This window comes from Mytilus edulis, chromosome 11 (genome assembly GCF_963676685.1).
Source record: "Mytilus edulis chromosome 11, xbMytEdul2.2, whole genome shotgun sequence".
Taxonomy (NCBI): Eukaryota; Metazoa; Mollusca; class Bivalvia; order Mytilida; family Mytilidae; genus Mytilus; species Mytilus edulis.
Genome location: NC_092354.1, coordinates 9,141,662 through 9,164,308, shown reverse-complemented (window position 1 = coordinate 9,164,308; position 22,647 = coordinate 9,141,662). Strand labels below are relative to the sequence as shown.

The 22,647-nt window shown below is 33.0% G+C and overlaps 1 protein-coding gene across 1 annotated transcript; it reads left to right on the top strand.

The window, feature by feature from the left end:
• The first annotated feature begins 14,561 nt into the window (after positions 1-14,561).
• On the top strand, positions 14,562-21,660 carry LOC139495071 (uncharacterized). Its single transcript, XM_071283224.1, has 6 exons — positions 14,562-15,189; positions 17,146-17,622; positions 18,166-18,645; positions 18,995-19,121; positions 19,566-19,696; positions 20,200-21,660. Exons 2-6 carry the CDS (start codon positions 17,290-17,292, stop codon positions 21,364-21,366), a joined length of 2,238 nt encoding a protein of 745 aa, XP_071139325.1. The 5' UTR covers positions 14,562-15,189; positions 17,146-17,289; the 3' UTR covers positions 21,367-21,660.
• The last annotated feature ends 987 nt before the right edge of the window (positions 21,661-22,647 follow it).

Here is a 22,647-nt window from a genome sequence, read left to right as displayed (position 1 = left end):
TGTCCACCGGGTATAGAACTATTCTGTTGGAAGATTTCTCTATAATCTCGAAACACCCAAACTTTTGTTCCACTATCTTACCTTTAGGAATTGCAGTTTAATTTTTGAAAATTCGGAAATGCAATTTCTCCGATCGATCAGCTTTCTATAAATTTCATTACAGCTAATGAAATCCGTAGTTTCTTAATTCCAAATGTCCTGGATAGTTGTGATACCGCTTTTTAAAAAAAGAATAGTAGAGCAGTGGTTTATTTTTGAAACGAATAGAAGAGTTTCCAAATATCCTCATATTTAAAATCGCACATTTATATGAAGGTATTTCAACATTTTGACCCCCAAGGGTGACTGGGGAATAGAAATATGGTCTCTTAGTCTTCTTTCGACCGGCAGTAAAACGCTTGCCGAAGTGAGGCGTCCGTTTGGCTGTGCGGGATGTATCAAGTACGCAGTCCCGTCCGGTCAGATTGGGGACGTTAAATCCGATGCCTCGTGTGAGGAGAGTGCCACGCTCTTTGCACGTTAAGAACCCTTGCAACTTCTCTTTGAGGGGTCCGTAGGTGGCCTGTTGCAAGGCAAAATTTCTGTCCCTATCCAATATACCCTCATTTTCCAGTGGCAGTCCAAATTTCCCCGACCATCATCCCAGATGCCCTCTTTTGTATCAACCTACCTATTGTATTTATTGTAAACTTGTTCTCGTCCTGAATATGCATGAAATATTTGCCACTGGACGTTAAGCAACCAACAATCAATCAATCAATCAACATTTTGAATACATTTTGAATAAAGACAAACGATCTTTATTTATATACAACCCATAATTAGTACTCGCCTTAAAAAGAACTAACTCTTATTTCTATACTGTCGTATCGTATTTACACTGAATGGCCATAATGCGGCAGCGCAATTTATCATTCCTGCAGTGTTGTATAATAGTGTATTCTAATCTATTCCCGCAGTGTTTTATATAATTTATAGTTCTATGTAATCTATAAAATCTAACTTGAGGAAGACTAAAAAAAATCACCATTTAAAATTCCTATGGAGATTTGCATTGAAAAGGGGGATAACTCTTGCAAAAAAGGCAGAAATATCAATAAAAATGTATACAAAATTACAACTCAACCGCTTCTATTCATTAGAATGTATTGATTTTTGATTTTTTAGCAGTCTTTAGAGTATAACAAACAACTCTTAAGGTGTTTTCATATCTTTTATCAAGCTATAATCTAGAGTTCGTAATTCATAAGCTGACCATTTATTGAATTTCTCAACATGTCAAGATAAAGAATCTCAAATTTAATCAAAATAATTAAGCCTGTATTCTTCTTTTTGTGGTTTAAAGTTTCTTTAGATAAGTAAGTTGCTGAAAAAATATAATATACAGATATAAACATTACCAAATTTTCACATAATTTTTTCAAAATTGTCACAAAGCTTCAGATTTGCAATTTCTATAATGAAAAAATGCGGGAAAAAAATTAAAACTACCCATAGCACTTGGGTTATGTACATTTCATGAGCAGAAGATAATATAATTTAGTAAAAAAAAAATGCTTATTACCCCATCAAGTATCATACTTTACATAAATTTCAAGAAAAGAACAAAAAACTGACTACTCTGCACGAAGTTATTATGCTTTCAACCCCGCCACTTTTTCTAGCACTATATATACGGTGAACTCGTACTAATGCGAGTTTCACACACTTACGCACGCTACATAAGGGACATATCTTACTTTATTCCCTACTTTCAGGTAAGCACATTTTCTTTTATGCCTTATCATGCATGTACTTATATCGTAATTAATAGTTCAATTTGTAAGGAAACTTCAAGTTAACATTTGAAATAATTGTTTATTATAATTATGTACTTTCAGTGTGAATAAATGGTTTTGCTTCATCGTTATTCGTCACAATATTCAACGCCCTAATTATAAAGACCAAGTGGCCATATTACCCTGTGACAATTCGGAGGTTACACCGAGATCATTATTAGCAATCCTTATTTCATGCTGTACCATTATTGTTTATGAAGTCCGTTGTCAGTTTTATATTCGGCACACTATAGATGTCTGGTTATAGCTCCACATTCCGTCAAGTAACAGTTTCTCAGTTTCAAAACGAAAACAACGAAAACCGTTTGACGAGAAAATTATACATGCCGGCCTGATGTCGTATTATTATGGAGAGTATATTTTTAATGTGTTCCGTGTTACAAGGTACGCAAAAGTATAATTACTACAGTGTTTAGCGCATACCTTTATAGAAAGATTTGTGAATTGTTTCAATTAGTTTGAAATTAATGTTAGTTTCATGTGAAAATGTATATATCTAACATATTAAAAAAGTTTGTGAATGTATTACATATGATGTGCTTATCAGTATATCCGTTTAATATGTATTGATTGTGGAGTGAACTTCATTTATTATTTTGTTTTACTACGAATCTACTCAACCGTAGGATTGATTACGACTACCTACATATAAATGTACTGTAATAAATAGCTATGGTGACATTTAAATGAACATTGCTGATAAATTGTTTCAAAATATGTGCTCATAAATTGTTTCAAAAAATGTGCTCACCGATTGACATCACTACTTTAACTACTTTAACTTACTTTTACATCAGAAAAATCTACATTTTACATAAGCAAAGCTTAAAATACAATATAATAAGTTAACTTCTTAATTATCATTAATTAAAGCATACTTTCTGTATCTTTCTATTCTTTTTTCTTCTCTCTCAATTATGCTTCTCCACTTTCCCTCAGAGCTATCACCCAAGATATCTTGGAGATAGCTCTTGAAACTTTTCCAAAAGTCCTCAAGAGGCATTCCATTCTGCGTGCGCAGTTGCCTCTTTTCATGGCAAAAAGATCTCTAAAAAAATATTTATGCATATACAGTATATTTGAAACCAATGCAAGTTCATGCAAGAGTGAACTTTACAATTAAATACTTTCTATTTATAACCTATAATAGACACTGATGCTAATAATTTTTTACAATATTTAAGTCTGTTTGGGCTATATCCACATTGATATGAAAATATTTGCCACATGTGAATAAAAAAAAGATCATGGTTTAAACTACATGGAGACCTTTATATTTATTTGTCCTTATAATGAAATTAAACTAGAAGATTTATTAAAGAGGGCTTAGCAAGTGCTGCACACCTTCATCAACTTGTACATATTCAGCTATTCATTGTCACACTTATTTACTATTGTGATTTTATAATTTGAATGTCTGTTTTGGTAATTATTATGTTTCAACTGAAAAAGAATATTATGTTATTCAGGTCTCAGACAGGGTATATACTGTGACATTTCCGGCTTAGAGTTTATATAAGCCCTAAGCCAGGAATGTCACAGTTTATACCCTTTCCGAGACCTAAATTACACATATATTACGGATTACCCCCGACTTAATGTTATTTTCCAGTGCAGGTATTTGTTGACAACACATATATATGAAAAACCCAATCTGATATGTTCAGCATAGGTGAGGGATTTTCTAATTTACTGTGAGCATAGTTTTATCGTGTATGTAATAATTTATAATAACACTTTCAACTTTAAATTTAAATATTAAAAGTGTAAATTGCGTGATAATGCATTCTGATATAACATTATATCGACCATATTCTAAAGATAGTTGTTCAGAATATATTATCAAACCTGCCAACGGTTTTAATGACGATTTTTTAAAAATATTACTGTAAATTTGACAACTTTTTCGATAATTGTAATAGATGATAACTTAAATCTGTCATTTGATCAAGATAAATTTATAATATGTAATGACAAGTGTACCTGAAGTAAACTTGAACCAACTTAATTTCTTTTAAGGTTTATGTACCCTTCTGTAGCTATTTTTGTACGAATTTTTCAAACCTCAATTGTATCAAAACTACAGAAATAATGAATAATAGAGAAAGGCCATATAGAACATATTCCAAGGGGAAACTTGATGCAAAGCATTATTTTTTACTGTTTCATTGCATTTGATAGAAAAAGAGGATTTTGTGGCAAATAAATCAAGATTTTTGTAGAAAATCCACAGTCTTTAATACGATCGAACTCTTGTTCGCATAGTCTTCCTGTCTTTGAATCATCTTTTCCAGGTATGTTATCAAAAACATTACCAATAACATCAGCAATTGTGTGCATTCCATCTGGTTGCATCTGTTCTGATCTCTTGTGATATGGTAGTTTCATGAAGCTGTATATACCTTTCAAACCTGTTCTTTTCTGCATACTAGTATTGTTTTTTTGGTTTTTGTTTGATAGATCATCATACTGCTTCCTTAGGTCAGACTCTTCTTCGTTGGTATACAAGTGCTGAGTTGTTGAAGATACCTCCCTCTTTGATGTAAGTTTTTGGTATCTAATCGTAGATGATGGTTGGTAGGTAAAAATGACCTGTTGCTTAAGAGGACAACTTTTAGCAGGTTTATACAGTATTCCTTAGTTTCTCTGCAGTATGAGCATCCTCTTAATGCTGCCTGTTTTGAAACATATAATAGTGCCACTTTAACATTGCATGATGCTGCTTTGTAGGTGTTTAATAGTTTACATTCGGATAAAGACAATAGTTCATCAACAATTAATTATAAATACGGATCAAGATGTTTTGGTTCCTGAGATAATACCAACACGCAAATTTAACCTTGTCAAAACGAGTGGTCACATTGACTTTTGGGTAGCCATTTTTTTCCTTCGGGTTAAGTCCATCTGTAAATAAAACCATTGGTGGACGTTTCGTCCCCGAGGGTATCACCAGCCCAGTAGTCAACATTTCAGTGTTGACATGGATATCAATAATGTATTATTATTAAGTATGCCAGTCAATTTATAAACTTTAAACAGAGAATTAAAATTCCTTAAAACAGATAACAGTTAATGAAAATTATAAACACGTTTATGTGATGTAACGTTAACAATGACCCCTATTTCTTCAAGTTAATGAGTTCTAGCCAAACAAAATAACATTGTATCAGTAATTACGTGAATTAGAGACCCAAAAAGATAACAATCATATTTAAAGTAAATTTTTGTAAATTTTTTGAAAATATTTCACTGTAATTACTGGACCAAGTTCAATATAGATAGAGATAATTGTACCAACAAGAATGTTCAGTAAAGTAAGATCTACATACTCATCACCATCACCAAAACACTATTTTGTCATGAATTTATATGTGTCCATTGTTTAATATGCACATAGACCAAGGTGAGCGACACAGGCTCTTAAGAGCCTCTAGTTTTTAATATTCGTTTCTTCAACATTTAAGCACTAATTTAGACAAAAATACTTATAATAAAAAAGTTATATGTAGTGAGATACCAAAGGTAGTAAAGCACTAATAAATTACAGTTCAAATAAAATAAAATAATAGATATCAGTTCAACAAAATAACAAATGAATGTCACTAGAGCACTAAAGAGTCGAATGAAATGTTCGCAAAAAACCGGCCTTGCGGATACCTAGATGTATAAGGTCCTTACTGGTCGACATCTTGTAGTTTGATGACACTATCAAATTATGAATCTCTTAAGTATTGTCTTTTTGGTTGTTGTTTCGGTTGATAACCTTGGCGGTGGAAATGGGATTTTAGTTGTTGGTTAAACTCCCTGTTGAATGAGAGATTTAATGGTTGCAGTCAATCACTGCAGGGTGTTGGTACCCACCAACGAACAATGCCGTTGGCTTTGAGTAGATCTAACAGTTTCCCACCACAGTTATCTTGAAAAGCGACGGAGATAGCTTTCGGTGTTGTTGTGGCATAGTCTCTGATTTCGTCTACATAGGGAACTATGACATTGTTGACGAACTGTATAGCAATGTCCTCGTTGCCCCTGTGTCTATGTGTATGTGACATCCCAGGTTGACGGAAAGTCGACTCCCAATGGATAAGCGGCCAACTTTGGTGACTTACGATGGGTTTTTTTTTCGGAAAAAAAGGAAGAAAATTCTAAACAGCTATATGTTTATCTACTGCGTAACTTAAGTTTCTTTGAACATAAGAGCCAATTAATTCAAAGTTATATACAAGATTTGTACATTAACAGAAGAAATATCAGTTACTTGAGAGATACATGAGCGGGTTTTGAAATTTGGGGTACAAATTTCCCGACGGAGATTCCCTGCCCTGAACAGTTTTCCTATCATTCTTATTATCTGATTATTTCTACGTCAAACTTTTTATAACCTTAGTAATTGTATGAACTGCTTTTCCACCTTAATCTAAGAGACACCCAACTAGATGTGGAGTAACGTAACATCATTTTTTTGAAAAAGTATATCTTATGTTAGAAGAATGAGAGAATTGCCTTGATTTTGCTGTAAATATAATGGTCTCACCTTCAACTCTGGTTCTATTTATCACCTTTGTTATTTTGTTCGATGTTACAGTACACGTGACATTTCAGTCGATTCATTCTCTTTCAACTATTAAAATTATCTTAGTGTATTGAGAGATAGTTGAAGTCAGATTTGCATTTCTTAATTATTATTTTTTAATAACTTCAAAATGTAAAAAACACGAATGAATTTACTTGAAGAAATAAAACGCAATATCAAATATAGAATATTTTTTTTAACTAAAATGAGTCTCCTTCCGATACATGCAGATCTTAACACTTTTGGGTATAAAATCAGTGAGTGGAGGATCCACCTGTACTACCCAACATCGTTCACTTCTCCCAGAGAGCTGGCAAATTTCACCAGACCAAAACCATAAAAGGTGTTTCTTAAGGACATAACGACGCATGGTCCTCTTTATCTAAAATAAACCCAAACGAGTTTATATTACAATCAGAGCATGAAAATAATCTAGAACAAATATCACAACATTGATGAATAGTTATAATAGTTATAGACTCCTCTGGAGCAAAATGCATAATTGGGAAGTGCAATTTAAGCTTACAGCATGCATAAGTACAGATACTGATATATTCATGTTATGATAATAATCAATGGAGAATGCAGATCACCATCTCTACCTACCCTACCACTCTCCTGCATAAAACCGTTCAGACTTCTAGGTGCTCCCAAGTAAATAACATATCGGATGTCTGGATATTCCAAATGCCGTTGTGGCTATTACATTTCTTGTTTTGCTATCTGATTTAAAATAAATTTATCCCAAGATATTTTTCTTGTTTTTGTCCATTGTAGCATGATGAAACCGCCCATAAACAATTTTTTGAGGATGGTTGTCAACAATAAAAATGGTCAGTACCAAGCTCATCTAAAAAAAAATACATAAATTTGAGAACAAGCTTTAATATTCGGCAGTTTATAATTATCTTTGGTGTACTAACTCCTTTCAGTTTAATTACTGAGATGAGCCAAGAAAGAGTTTCTGTCAAGGAATGTGAAGCCTCTTGGCAAAAGAAGAAGATATTACTTCTGTCACATGATGAAAGTACTAATTTGTAGTCTTGCATTTTTTACTTCCTCGAGAAATTCTTGTCGTTTAAAACTATAAGAAGTGAATTTGCCTATGTGTGTATTTGGCTTTTTACCTGAAGCAAGTTTGGTCTGTAGGTCATCATTTTCAGTCATTTGTTGGGTTGTCTCTCGAATTGATATCATAATTTATTTTTTTTCAACAGCCGATTTCTAGGGGACATGTTCATAACATCTGCCAACGTTTCCTTAAAATTAATGTTATATTGGGTTTCAATAATTAACATTTTGAACTGTTGTTTTTCAGTTGACGAAGACGGTGACACAATAATCTCATTGATGTTGTTTACAAGGTCTTTACATGGCTAGACTAATGATGAAGCATGAGAATATGATTTGTGCAGAGATGATATGCTGCCAGCTGCCATGGGTGGTAAAACAGGTGGAGCAATCTTGCAAATTGTGGCTTTGGTTTTCATTTTCTGGAAGTTTAAGCCAATTGAATAGAGAGAAGTTATCAGTGAACCTCAGTTTGCACCAGCTTTGCCATTATGCACAAATATTAGCTGTCTGTCACAAAATTTTGAAGTTAAGGGAGCTGGTTTTTGAATATGTCATATGATGGTATCTGTAGATTTCTGTATTTTGTCATAAAAATGTTGTAGTTTTCATGTCTCTGCTGAATTGATATACTATTTATATACTTTACTTTTACAAAATTTGATGTAGTTTTGGAATTATCATAATTATTAAAAAAAAAATCAATTGCTGCACTGTCTTTTGTTGATCTGGCCAAAATAACCTTTGAAAAGTTGTAGTAGTTCATGTTTCTAAGTTTGTCATTGATGAACATAAAATGTAGAAGAGTGAAATACACATTAAATGTTATTGTGGTACATTAGGACATAATTTGACTCCTGTAATCAGCATGGCTGCTGTGTCTTGAATGATCCCTACTTAGTGCAGAGGCCCCTTTCTACACACAAAAATATATATCCCCAAAAACGGCAAAAGACGCAGGGAAAACGGGTGAAAACAAATAAACATAATCATTAAAAAATACAAGTGAAATTTACATCATTTTATTGCAATGATAAATGGAGAGGATATATTTCCTCAACTGTATATGGGACATTATACATGTACATGTATGCCAAAATGTTAATTCATACACATTAAAACCCTACAAAAGAACAAAATAGTATTTCAACAATATTTCACTCATGAGCACCCAAACAAAATTGTTGTCTCTTGTGTGCGAGGGTTTATGTTAGTGTTTTCAGATGTTAATAGGGACATCAGATGGGCTTATTTTTAGTTAGGTTTACTCTAGATCTATATTTATAGTAAAGTTATATCATAAATTGTTTATATATGCATACACAATTTTATTCTTAACACATATGAAGCTTAAATATAGACGTTTTAGAAATCTTTTCAAATTTATGGTCAACTTTATTAGATTTCTCATTCCTTGCAAATTGTTGTCAGAATGTTGACAATTCCAACTCCTCTCTAAGAACAAACTTGAGCTAATTATTTTTTATCATCACTAGCTCATATCCTGTACAAGGGAAGATAACGAATATTGTCTTCAGGTTGGTCTTTTCCTCAGTTGTCCGAGATAGAACATTTACATTGTAGATACTTTCTAGATACCATGGGTACTAAACGTAAACTACGTCTGTGGAAACTGTTCCAGTCACTAGAAGGAATTGCCAAGGAATACTAAAAAGTATATAAATCAACATAAAGGTAACCTATTTTAATGAATGCAAACAAAAATGCAAGAAATGATGAATACAATCGCGAGTCATATCGATTTGAGATATCGTTTTTTTCATTTTAAATTTTGGTGTCATTTCATATTTGGTTTGGCTTCTACGGGTGGAACCCATTTGGCAATTGGGTCAGCTGCGGCTTTTGGTGTTGCTGTTTTCTCATTAAAATCTGTAGTTGGTTTCTCCTGGTGCTTGGTTGTGATGTTTTTCTTAGCTCCATGTTTCCTAGTAAATGTAGCTGGGCAATGAAGGCATTCTAAAATTGTAACTGTCGGTTCATGAAAAGTCTTGTGGTGTCTGGCGATTTTTTTTTATCACACTTTAAACATTGGATTCGTGTCTTTAAATTTTTTCCTGAATTTCAAAAGCATTCAACTTTTTTCGAAGTTGTTTTCGTGTTGGCCATATTATTTTCTTCTATTTAGTCCCCAAGGTTCGGCAGTTCCTAGTTTGTGTATTAAGCTTTCTTCTGTGCGTAGTCTAATGTTTACATCGTTTTTCGTTATGACTATGCCCTCAATTGTGACGTTATCCCTACTGTGATGTTCTGATGTGAAGTGTTGTGATACCGGTTTGTGTTGGTTTTGTACATTAATGTCATTCAAATGGCCCTTAAATCTCTTTTGAACTGTTGACTGTTTGTCCAACGTATTGTTTTTTTTTTACATTTTGTACATTCTATAACGTAAACCACGTTAATGGTTTCACATGTAATTTCATCCCTGATTTGGTATTGATTTGACGCGCTTTTTATGCTGTTTATAGGTTTCATGAATCTACATAAATAACACTTTTTACCGCATAGGCGGGTTTCTGGAATTTTGTTTGTGTTTGTGATACCGGTATGTACTAAAATACTTCTTAGTATTGTTCATCGGCGGTGAGTGGTTACAAATTTTGTCCGTGATAAATTTTGCGTATCTGGTGTTCTTGTAAGTATGTTTTTTCTGTGATTGAAGATCCTATTGATATTTTTGGTACTATTACTAAACGAAGTCACTAAAGTTATGTTCGGGTCAGTGTTTTTTTCTACTGGTTCTAATAAGGTGGTTCTATTTTTCTGTTTGGCCTTTTCGATTGCTTGATTAACTAAGTTCGGGGAATATCCCCGTAATATGAAGTTCCTTTGTAAATTTTCTGCATGTGCCGTAAATTCTTCCTTCTTGCTGCAGATTCGTCTTATTCGTAATGCTTGACTATACGTTATTTTTGGTGTTTTTGGATGAATAGTGTAGGTAAAGATTTGCATCCGTAGGTTTTTTTATAAAGGGTAGTTGTTAGGTTTCCGTCGTCATCCAAATTTACAATTGTGTCTAAAAAGTGTACACTCCTCTTGTTTATGGTGAAGGTGAATTTAATAGTGTGGTGATAATCGTTTAGGGCCGTAGTGAAGGATTTTAGTTCCTCGCTCGAGTGGGGCAATATTATAAAAATGTCATCTATAAATCTCCACCATACTAAAGGTTTATTGTGTTGTGTATTTAATAATTCCCTTTCAATTTTGTCCATAAAGATAATGGCATATTCCATATTTTCAGTAAGATAAAATTTCATTTGGATTTTGATGTGTATGATCTTCCTGTTTTAAAGATCTGTCCTTCCGAACGTGAACAGCATTTCTAGCGTAAGGACTGTTTGACTCCCTTATTCAGCCCTCATCCAACATTTCACTTGCATGTTCTCTTACCTCATCTGCCAATGCTGTTTGAAAACGCCTGTTAGCTTGTCTAAGAGGTTTGTCATCTGATAACCCACCCCAAGGGTGACTGGTGTATAGAAATATGGTCACTTCGTCTTCTCCCGACCGACAGTAAAACGGCAAGCGAAGTGGGGCGTCCGTTTGGCTGTGCGGGATATATCAAGTTCTCAGTCACGTCCGGTCAGAAGGGGGACGTTAAATCCGATGCCTCGTGTAAAGAGAGTGTCACGCTCTTTGCACTTTAAGAAACCTAGCAACAACTCTTTGAGGGGTCCGTAGGTGGCCTGTTGCAAGGCAAAATTTCTGACCCCCATTTTACAGTGGCAGTTCAAATTTCCCCGACCATCATCCCAGGTAGCCTCTATTGTATCAACCGACCTATTGTATTTATTGTGAACTTGTTCTCGTCCTGAATATGCATGCAATATTTGCCACTGGACGTTAAGCAACCAACAATCAATCAATCAATCTTCTGAAATTTCTCAGTTTTGCATCCGAAACTACTATAATAATTTTAATTTTATTTAATATAAATAAACAGCTTTGAAAGTATGCAATAATTCTCGTATAATCATTAAACAGCTTGGAATATTTTAAATTGATATTGAAAAATACCTTTTTAAACGAAATATTCTTTAATTAATTGATGGAATACAGCAGGGAATTAATATTCATTAAAATGGCATGTCCCTTCAAGTTCAAAATTATAAAAAAAAAAGCTCTGACATGTGCGCTTACACAAAAGTTCGGAAACTTTGTTGTTCTTCTAACTGTTCTTAATCTCAATCGGAAAAACATCAATGAATTTGGTTAGCATATTGGTCTTGTCCCATTCAATTTTAGAGTCCAATCCTCTGGTATCACTATGGGCGGTATCGGGTCCAATTGCTGATGAACTATGTATTTCCCAATAAGATAGATGGTAGAAAACTTTCACATAGTTTCGAACGATACCATACCATTAGAATGGTCACAAAACTCACTATTTCAACCTTTGGATGTAAAAACGAGCATTTTCATTGCAATATTCACCACAATGTGGCCACGGTTAAAACTGTACTCGGTGTTAGACTTAATCGGTAGTGATTGTTTATATTACGACACCGACAGCTGTGTGTATTTGTCTCGTAAAAGCACAAAAGAGCCAACACTTGGAAATTACCTTGGAGAACTGACGTCCGAAATATCACCAGAGGAAGGTCACATTGTGGAATTTGTATGTGGAGATCCTAAGAACTATGCATACAAGAACTACAGAAACATGCAAGGTGAAAGGTCTTACTCTGAATTTTGCGAATTCAAACATAGTGAATTTCGATGCTATTAAAAGCATGATTTCTCATGATAGGAGTGTGCATTAAACACTGACTAACCCAAGCAAAATCAACGGCCTCGCAACGCACATAAAAAAATATATAGTCGAGAGGAAAACAAAAAGTACTGTATCACATACAATATACGAGTTTTACTAGACAATTACGACACCATTCCTTACTAATATTGATTAAAGAGAGACATTTTTGTTTTACCACAATTTATTGAGAAATAAAGATAGTGATTGTCAAAACAAATAAATTCAATATTTTAACCAGTGTTTCGTTCCGTTCGTATTTCTCAAGCCGGTACAACGTCATGCCTTCCTCCTCTTCTCTTAACGAACATTCCACCTGAATGTTTGAATTGACACTTTCCTTTTCCTGTTATTAGCCTTTCAGGTACATGTAGTTTTTCTAAAATGTCTTTGAACGTTTTGTCACCAAATGGCGTGTTTTCCCCTGGACACACAGAATGGCGAATCAGATCAATAATGTGTGACCCCTTAATGCATTCTCCATTAACGACTAATTCACCTTGCCCGTTATAACTCAGCTCGTTTTGATCTTGAGCCACAATGAACTTGTAAAGTTCCACAGGACGTTTGTTCATCCTTTTAGGTATAGAATTATCTATCATTGACAGCAACTTACTATCGTTTTTTTTCCTTCGTTGGTATCTTGATCCATTTTTTTTCCCATCTGTGTCTTTCTTGATCGTTAGGAATGTCTGTTTCATTAAACGATCATAGCGTTTTTTCGGATAATTGTGTTAAAACTTCAATAAATCATATTCTAAAATTAATTGTATAGACTAATACAAAACCTGTCGACATTTGACTGTAAAGTTGACAAGTATTTTAATATTTTTAGAAATCGACCATTTCGTAATAGATATTTGTATAGAGTGTTCACTAAACCTGCCATCAGTGCATTGATAATTTTCCACAATTTAATGTGATTTTGACAATTTTTTGGATAATTTTATATGTGTTGACATTCACAACAATTTGCGCATTTACAAGTTAATTGTACTTGTAAGAATATAACAGTTGTCTTATAAAAAGGAAAAAAATCGATGCGAAAATTATTTTGGAGCAGGAATTTCAGATGTTGAGAAATGTAAACTGAATATTGATAAAACAAAACAAAGATATTCGTTACTGTGTCAGTTCAAAATAAATAATGCCCGCTTGGTTAGAACCTACATCCGCTGTACGATGATACACGTTGGTAATGGAAAATATTTAAATCATCTACAGGATGAAGAGATCCAGTTATGAGTCATATTCATGACTTGGTACAAGCATTTTCAAATGTAGAAAATGGTGACTGCAGCTGGAGGTGAAATTGGTTGGGGATTTATACCAGGTTTTGTCCATTAAAATAACCTTTTGAGAATTCTGTGATTTAATTTCAGGTCATTTATGGATTTATCCGTATTTATAAAGTGGTGGTTTAGTTGGGCATGAAATATGAAGATAGACTTTATGAAACTTTGTCCTATCTGCAAAGTTAAACCTAAACAACTTGCCTGTGATGGAACAAAAGTTGGTATTGGTTTCAGACCTGCTTCTTTTGAGGATATAAGTAAACCAGATAATCCTGACTATATACTGCCTACATTACATCGTAGAATAGCCAGATGCTTACCTTTTGACAGAGTTGGAGATAAAGAACAACTTACCATCTCTAGACACCATATGAACTACTTAGCAAAGTTAAATCTTGATAGCTTAAAAAATGCCACCTCAAGAAATATTGTCTGGTGAAGATTCTCAGCAATGAGACAACATACTACTAGAAATATAAGACAACTCGGTAAGGCCTTCTTTCGGACGCTTTAAATTAACAAATAGATTTAAGAAAGAAAGGAGTTGCTATTATTACCCATTCAGAACCATAATGTAGCATTTATAGAATGTGTCCTTAGTTAACAGATGCTAAACTTGCTCTATCATATTCTATGTTTAGTAAATTCATCAAAATCTAATTTGGCATCCCTTTCGATAATGTTAAAATAAATTTTGATTGTCTAAAACAGTTGCTTTCAATCAACCTTTATTTTTTTTTTTAATTAGCAATATATATTTACAAATTTAACAAGCAAAGTCGAGTCAGTGGAAGGAACTATTTGCGCCAATCTAATTGAAATTAAATCTCTCACTCGCTATTTTTTTTATTCTTGGTCGCTGCGTGGGAGATCTAACAACATCCCATTTGACAGGGCGTCAGAGCTCAAAATCGATTGTCCAATCAAAACAGTGCTCCCAAAATCTTCACTGTGAAGTAGACTGGCACAGTCAGTCGCAATTTTTATCCGTAAAAGGGAAATAATTCATAACAACAAACTAAACAAAATGGTAGCCCCCAGTACAAATGTAACAAATGGCTTCGGGTGGATTGTCAACACCTAGACGACTTTATAGTCGATCTAACGTGTGTATTTTATGCAACTTTTCGTTTATTGTAACCGAAATTAATGAAAATGGACAAAAAATTGAGAAAAAACTGTTTCATGAAAAATATAAATTGACCACGGAAAGAGTAATCGCTATCCGAAAAATTATCCCCGATTTTAAAACTGTTGATGACACAAACAATGGGGTGTGTAAGAAATGTTTCCGGCGGATTGAAAAGGTTAATCATTTAAGAGAAGAGGCAAAACGACACGAGGCGGACATTTTAAAGAGTTACTCAGCCGTTCAGAGTGTGTCTCACGTTTCAGACATTTCAAACAAAAGACTCCTAAGGTCTCCATCAACGCCAGATCCATCTAAAAAGAAAAACAAACAATTTCCGTCCATAGAATTGAGGCATTTAGTGCAAATTCCAAATTTGTTTGCACATACATCTACCCAGGTTCATGATGTTAGACCTCTGTATAGCCAACCTACCAACTTGCCAGACATGTCAGAAGCAACCATTGCACTGCCGCTTAAAATAATACCAACACAGACAAGCATTAAAATTGGTAAGTTTACAGTAACAACATACATTTACTTACTTTCTTTTAATATGTCATGTCAGTAGTTTCATGAATTTGGGGTTCATATGAAAAAAAAAAAGGTATGGGGTTCATATGGAAAAAAAAGTATTGTTTCATTGTAGAAATAGTATGAAATTAAGGAATGTACAGCCCAGTTCTTGCTGATTCCTTGGCTAATTTTGGCTATACATTTTTGTACTTTGGTTTGCTTCATGGTCAGTTCCATGTAACATGTTTATCAGCTCTGCAATATGTTTGTATAATTTATTGACCTTACAAATATTTTCATCTTGAGCTTGAGCACCACTGGGGAGACATTATTTATTTATGTAAATGCACATGGCACATACAAATTTGTAAACTGTTATGTTACAAATAAGGCTTACATTGTACAATTCTTGGTTGAATTGTTTCATGTTTTTCATGTCAATGCTTTTATTGGTTTGCTAATCATTGATGATTGTTGCCTATTACACCCTCTTCATTTGAACCTTGGTCATGTTGAGGGTTGTCTCATTGACAATCATACCTCAATTTCTTTTTTTTACTATTTGACAAACAAAATGTTTGTGTTAACTACAAATGTATATATATATCATCATCACCAGATAATGCACCAGATTTTAAATCTGCTAAGAGATCTCTTGGGTTTTATAACCAAGAAAAAGAGAACCAGAATTCATCTCTCAAGGACGGAACTGTCAAGGTTTAACAAAAAATGTTTTGTTTTTTGTTCAGCATGTTCAGTTTGAAACATTTTTATGCAGCATTGTATGATTAAGTTTTCAAATTCATTCAAAATTTCTAAATTTGTTGACCATTTAAAGGATTTTTTTTTTTTTTAATCAAATAATACATTGAGATAATAATGAGTTTAATAGCACAATGCATATGTATACATGTATACAGATACATGTATTTATATGAAAGTATGTTTTTCTTGTAACATAAGTTTTAATCTTTATAGATCAGATCTCTGAATTCAAAATAGATCTTACCTAATCATATCATGCTGCGTTTGTTATATAATGAGAAAAAAAAGTTTCGCAACACATTTTTGACCACACAACAATAGTCTTTGAATGAAAAAATATTGAAAAGAATTTAGTTGTATCATGTATGTTTAATTGTCTACCATAAACTTCCTTTACTTAGCTAACTCGTTTCTTCTTTTTGTCAAAAAAGTGTTAACATGTTAAGTTCATGTGTGCTTTAAGCAATATGCATGTTGTGATTTCCCCTTTCGTGGGAAAAATTTGGTTGATTATATAGGGGATCACTGAAGCATGACTGGAGCGGCCCCCCTTAGGTCAGTCAGCGCCCCCCCCCCCCCCCCTTTATGAAAAGTCCTGGATTCGCCATTGATATAAACAAATAGAAAATGTCATTAAAATAGGTACCTTAAATGTTGCAAAACTTTTTTTACTCAGTATAATTTATGTTTAAATTTAAAAATTCTGTTTTTTTGCATTTAGTTTAGTCATGAATGTAGAGTTGACAGTTGTCACATGCATGACATACATGTACTGTGTATCTGAATGATGTGTAACAGTTTATTGATTCAGAAAGTAGCAATCACAATCATCCAACAGATTAAGTGAAAGGATGTCATAGACAATCTGAGAAAGCATCACCATTTGCAATTTCAAAACATATAAACACACATGTACATTAAATCAATATATAGGACCTGATGATTTTTTTCGCCACAATTTTTTTCTCCGCAAAATGTGAAATGGCGCCAGTGGAAACCCTTGGGCCATACATTTTCAAAATGCATGACAATACACTTTTAGGTATATGCTTTTATATAAAAACAAAATAATTTTTTAACAATAAAAATCATATTCATAGATCTCGGCTATGATGTTTATATTGATTCATGGATATATCTAAAATAATTTATGTTAAAATTATTTATTACTATATATTCTCCTTTAGGTATCGATATACTATCCAAGTGGAAAGAAAACTTCAGTTATAACAGCAGAAGCTTATAAAACCATTTGCAGAGCTCTCGTAAGAGGAACTGATAATGTTAATATTGACCGAACAATTGTACAAACTTTATGCAAGTCTAACCCAATGCAAGTTGTACATGGAACTGCAGGGTTAATACAAGAAGAATGCAAGATAATCTGCAAGAGAGGCACCCAAACTTTATTTCAAAAGAAAGGCTATGATGATTTTTTCAAATTCAACTGGGACCATATGTACAATGAGTTAAAAATGATGTGCCCATCAACGCTGGCTATAATATCATCAATAGTTAGTGATATTCCACCTAGTGTTAATACCAAGCCTTTCATGCATATAATGGTAACTGCTGCAATTGGATTACATGGACGATCACAAGAAATGTCAGCAATACAATACATGGTTGGATTTCTTTTGACTCATGGAGGCTGTACACAAAGAGTATGTTCTTCATTATTTCTTATACAAGTTAATGGTTAATGTATTCATTATTATAAGAATTGTACAATATTCACTCTCAGTTTTAGGGGCATATCATGATGTACTTGCTGCTGAACATGACATATATCCACAATTCCATCATCATTATAAAATAAGAATCTTATATTTGGATCTGCAAAGATATATTTTTTTCTAAACACTAAGTAGCTATATCATTTGTCTAACATTCTAAAACTTTAGACATTAAAATATATAAAAACATCTACACAAGATACAGAGGTACAATGTACATGTAGTTCAATTAAAACAATGAACAAATTACATGTTTCTACTTTGTTGGGCACTTTTAAGAAAAGTGTCTTGTTACATATAAAAGTGACTGCTAATTATTGATAATGGTTACATTATTCTTGATACAAGAACATGATGGATACATTTAGTCATCAGTTTATACATGTCTTAGATGCATATATTTGTATTTAATTATTTTAGGCATCTATGCTACCTATTAACTATAATTTATTCATTTTTTTATAATTATAGGATATTGAAAGACTAGCGAAAATCGGAGTTTGTGTGCACCCACAGACAATTCATAATAAGTTAGCAAGCTGGCAAGACAAACTTGACTTAGAAATACTGTCTATTCGAGATTCATGGGCAAATGGTGGAACTACAAAATACCAATTAATTGGAGATAACTGGGATAAAAACATCCTCCCATCTTACCGCACTTCTGATCAGAAAACACTTTCCTTACACTTGTTTAACATGTATGCCATTGTAGACAGAGTTCCAGCAGAAAAAAATACAAGTGAAAGTTTCCTAGATGTGTCAGACCTTGACCTGTTAACATTCATTCCATCTTTAACAGAACAAAAACAATTGATGCAGGAACTCACTTTTATTTTTGCAACATCTGTTATTCAGAATGTGCCTCAGATTGGACGACTTTTCAAGAAAATATATCCAGAACATTTAAACCATACCTACAGTGACTATGCTGGATTAAAGACAGCCCAGGTATTTGTAACTCCTATTATTTTAATTATTAAACAACATACTTCATCAAACTATATCATTTGTTAAAGTGACTTTAAAGGTCATATTTCTCTTCATCTGACTTAGACATAGGACCTCAAGATAAAAAATACAGATAAAAATACCTTGTGGAGGTGGGGAAATTAACTTTTTCATTTTTTGACATATATAGACTCTTGATACATGTACATGTATTTGGCAAATGAATGTGATGTTTCATGTACCATTGAAGATATATAATAGTTTGTATGGGTATTTTACATTTCAACCTGTACATGATTTGTTTTCAATTTGTTCATGCCATTCATTATAATATATATATTGTTTTCAGTATCCTCTTGGAATATATGACTGTAATGAAAACAAGACACAGGAAGTCATTCAACTTTTAAAAGAACTGTCGGACAAGTATGTGCCATTGAAGGATGGTAAAATAGTAGAACCAGTCTTTTTTGGAGGTATGCATGTTTTATAATTCTTCTGGCACCTCCATTTCCTCAACCCTTTAAAATTGGTGCCATGATTTAGTCAATAGTGCTGAAAGTGGCATTAAACACCAACAACCAATCAACTAACTATTGACTTTTTCAGTTTCAAGGTCACATCAAATTTAACCTGTTCTTTCATCATGTCCTGAACAGTACAGTGACAATAAATTGTAAGCCAGGGATCTAAAAATTCTTATTGAAAATTTTTTTTTTTTTAAAATTATTTATGAGCACATGCTTACAAATTCTACACTGGAACAATCAATATGTCTTTTCAATATGACCTACACACAACTATTTCGCAAAACAAACGATGTTGTAACTGACAATAGGCTTTACTCTTCTCCATTACAAATGATTAAGAATATTTTATTGTAAAATCTGAAAATTAAATCAATATTTATCATTTTAAAGGAGACAGACTAACAGATGAGCGAATACAGGGTGCTCATAGTGCCATGGGCAATGCAGACACAGCAAAAGAAAAATTGGAAGGATTCATCTCTAAAACTGAGGATTTCCATAGGCTGATGAATTTCTTAGAGGTAAATTACTAAAACATTCTATAAACTGGCATATATGTACATTTTGTATGTACTCCAACATGTTCAATTTTACTAATATGCTAATCTGTAAGCATTGCTTTGGGCATTAAAATTTACTTTTCTCTGTCTACATTAAGTAAAATATTAATTTCCATTTCTGGAAAACTAGATTTGTATAAAAATAAGGAGATATGGTATGATTGCCAATGAGACAACAATCCACAAATGTTTAAATGTGGATGAAAGCAATTATAGGCAAGCATATGGCCTTCAACAATGAGATAAACCCATACTGTATAGTAGTCTTTCCTCATGATCAATACTTTATGAAAAATCAGAAGATAAGCAGACCAGATATTTTAATGCGTACATTCAAGTATGTAATATTTAAAATGTATAGAATTCAAATAAGAACAATGACTACTACCCATAACTATTAACAGAATGTACCTTTACTGAAAAAAACCTATTTATTTAATTTTATGATCGACCTATGTTTGCAGGCTATACACAAGTTGACATACAACAGTGGAAGTGGAAATGACCCATGTACAGCCTACTACTATCGAAACCTACTCAATATGAGAAATGTGAAAGGCAAAGTTAAAAACTCTTATAGGCCATATAAGCTACTGTATTATACAATTTTGGATTCTGTTTTATTGTTAATGTTTTTCACATACTTCAACTTAGCTGATTTAGACTCAGACATCCCTATTCCAGAGAACTTTGAAGACATGGACAAAATAAAACAAATTGATTGGCTTGATACAATCTGTAGAAATATTCTTCAGCAATTCTTTTTTGAAAATAATGAAGACATATGTCATGCTGTTAGGGAAGTTCTGTCAGATCCAGAGCATGAAGTGAATTATTGGACTGCAAACCTTGAAGATGGACATGTGAAATGTCATTTTTGTGCAAAGACATATACTTATGTTGGCTCATTAAAGTCCCATGAAATGAAAGTACACGGTGTTCAAATAAAAAAAGAAAAGAAAAAAGCTACTGTAAAAGATCAAGATCAGCTACAAGACTATATTTTGATGCTCTTTAAACTAACACTCCTTCATAAAAACCTTGACACTGCAGTTGACATGGGAGATGGTGAGAGATGTGTAAGATCAACCAAGTATGAATTGCCCATTTATAACAAAACTAACAAAGTGAAATATGTTATTGCTTCTGTACACTTAACAAGTTTAATATCAGGTGTTCTTCCTGGTGATCAGTCTCAAAGCTTGATATCAAACAGATTTGTGAATGTACAGGGTGGTAAAAATAATAATATAGCTCTTGATCATTTAGAAATGCTCAATCGTGACAGCAAGATCACTTGTACTGGACACCAAACGAAAGAAAGCATCATCAAACATTCTAAGGAATATGCTCACTTAATCAACTACATAAAGTATTTCGAGCTTATCAGCGGTACTAGAAAACGCAAGGGATTTCATCACTTGCCATCTTATTGTGAGGATGTGAGAAAAGTTGCTAAGGACTTATTGGAACACAGTGCACTTAAACATACAATCAATCGTAAATTAAAATGTAAAGACTTAAAAATTGACAGAAATCCGTTTGAAAATTGTGTGTCAGGACTGTCATCTATGATTCATCGTCATAAACCGCCAACTCCATTTCGTCGTTTACGTGACAAGCATATTTAGTAGTTGTGTGATACCGTGTCTTAGTGTAGTATTTTCTCACTGGCTATATATAGCTATTAAACCATGCCTTATCCTTGTCAAACTCTACATCTAGTCTCTGGTGGAACTTTTCTCATTGGCAATCAAACCAAATCATGCAAATCTTATTTCGTATAAAGATCAATTTATATATACAAGACCTTCTCACAAGCAGACATGTGCTTAAAATGTGTGAATATCAAGTTGGCTAGGAGCTCTATAAACCTCATGTTTACTATGCTTTGTTTGTCTCTAAATAAAATTTACTTGCTTAAACTTACTTCTGAGTATTCACTATTCATGCTACATGTATTATAATTTACTGATATAATTATTGTCTTGCAAATGAATAATATGAGATCTGATGTATATGTCAACGAGACAGCAACCCAATTATAACAAGAGTGGACACACTAAAATGTCTCACCTTTTCTAGTGTTCTCAATTGAATTAATGTTGATAAGTTTTTTCTACAAGCATTGATTAAATTCAATGTTCACATGTTTAAGGTGAAATAAACAATCACAGGCTGAACAATCATTCCAAACACCAAATTCAGTTAGCCTATTGCTAAAAGTATCTTAGAAACAAACCTAATCAAAAAATTTTAACTTTGACCAATGAACCATGAAATGAGGTCAAGGTAAGATACATCTTACTATTATTCAATACACAACTATAAATAACTTATAATATCTGAAAAACTATCCCATTTAAAACTTAATATTGACCAACCACGAAAATTAGATCAGAGTCAAATAATACCTGCCAGACAGATGTAAACATCTTACAATTATTCTATACACCAAATGAAGTTCTATCCCTATTGTATCTGGAAAACAGACTAAATCATATCAATGAACCATGAAATAAGGTCAAGGTAAGATGAAGCATACCAGACATATTTACATGTATACACATTACATTATGATTCATTCCATAGATTGTAAACCAAATAAAGTTCTTGTATTCCTAGCTTATAGTATATCAAATTAAAAAAAAAACAGCATTGACCAATGAAACAATGAAAATGAGGCGTCAGGTAGGTGATCGTTGGCAGCGTAAGCTCTCAACTTAAAAGCTTAGTGTTTCAGTAGTAGAAGACCTGGATGCTTCATACTTTGTATATAGATGTTACAAACTTTTTGTCTGTCTTATGACAAACATCCTAAACTTAAGGTCTCATTATATATCAACTTATCAAGCTGTATATTGTCCTGAGGTTGAGCCTCTCAAAATTGTTGATAAATTTAACACAAAACT

Excerpts from the sequence above, each read along its gene's own strand:
- LOC139495071 (XM_071283224.1), top strand. The coding sequence starts at position 17,290 with ATGCAAGTTGTACATGGAACTGCAGGGTTAATACAAGAAGAATGCAAG. Across the intron at positions 19,122-19,565 it reads AGAACCAGTCTTTTTTGGAG|GAGACAGACTAACAGATGAG; the intron begins GTATGCATGTTT and ends ATCATTTTAAAG. Across the intron at positions 19,697-20,199 it reads GGCTGATGAATTTCTTAGAG|GCTATACACAAGTTGACATA; the intron begins GTAAATTACTAA and ends CTATGTTTGCAG.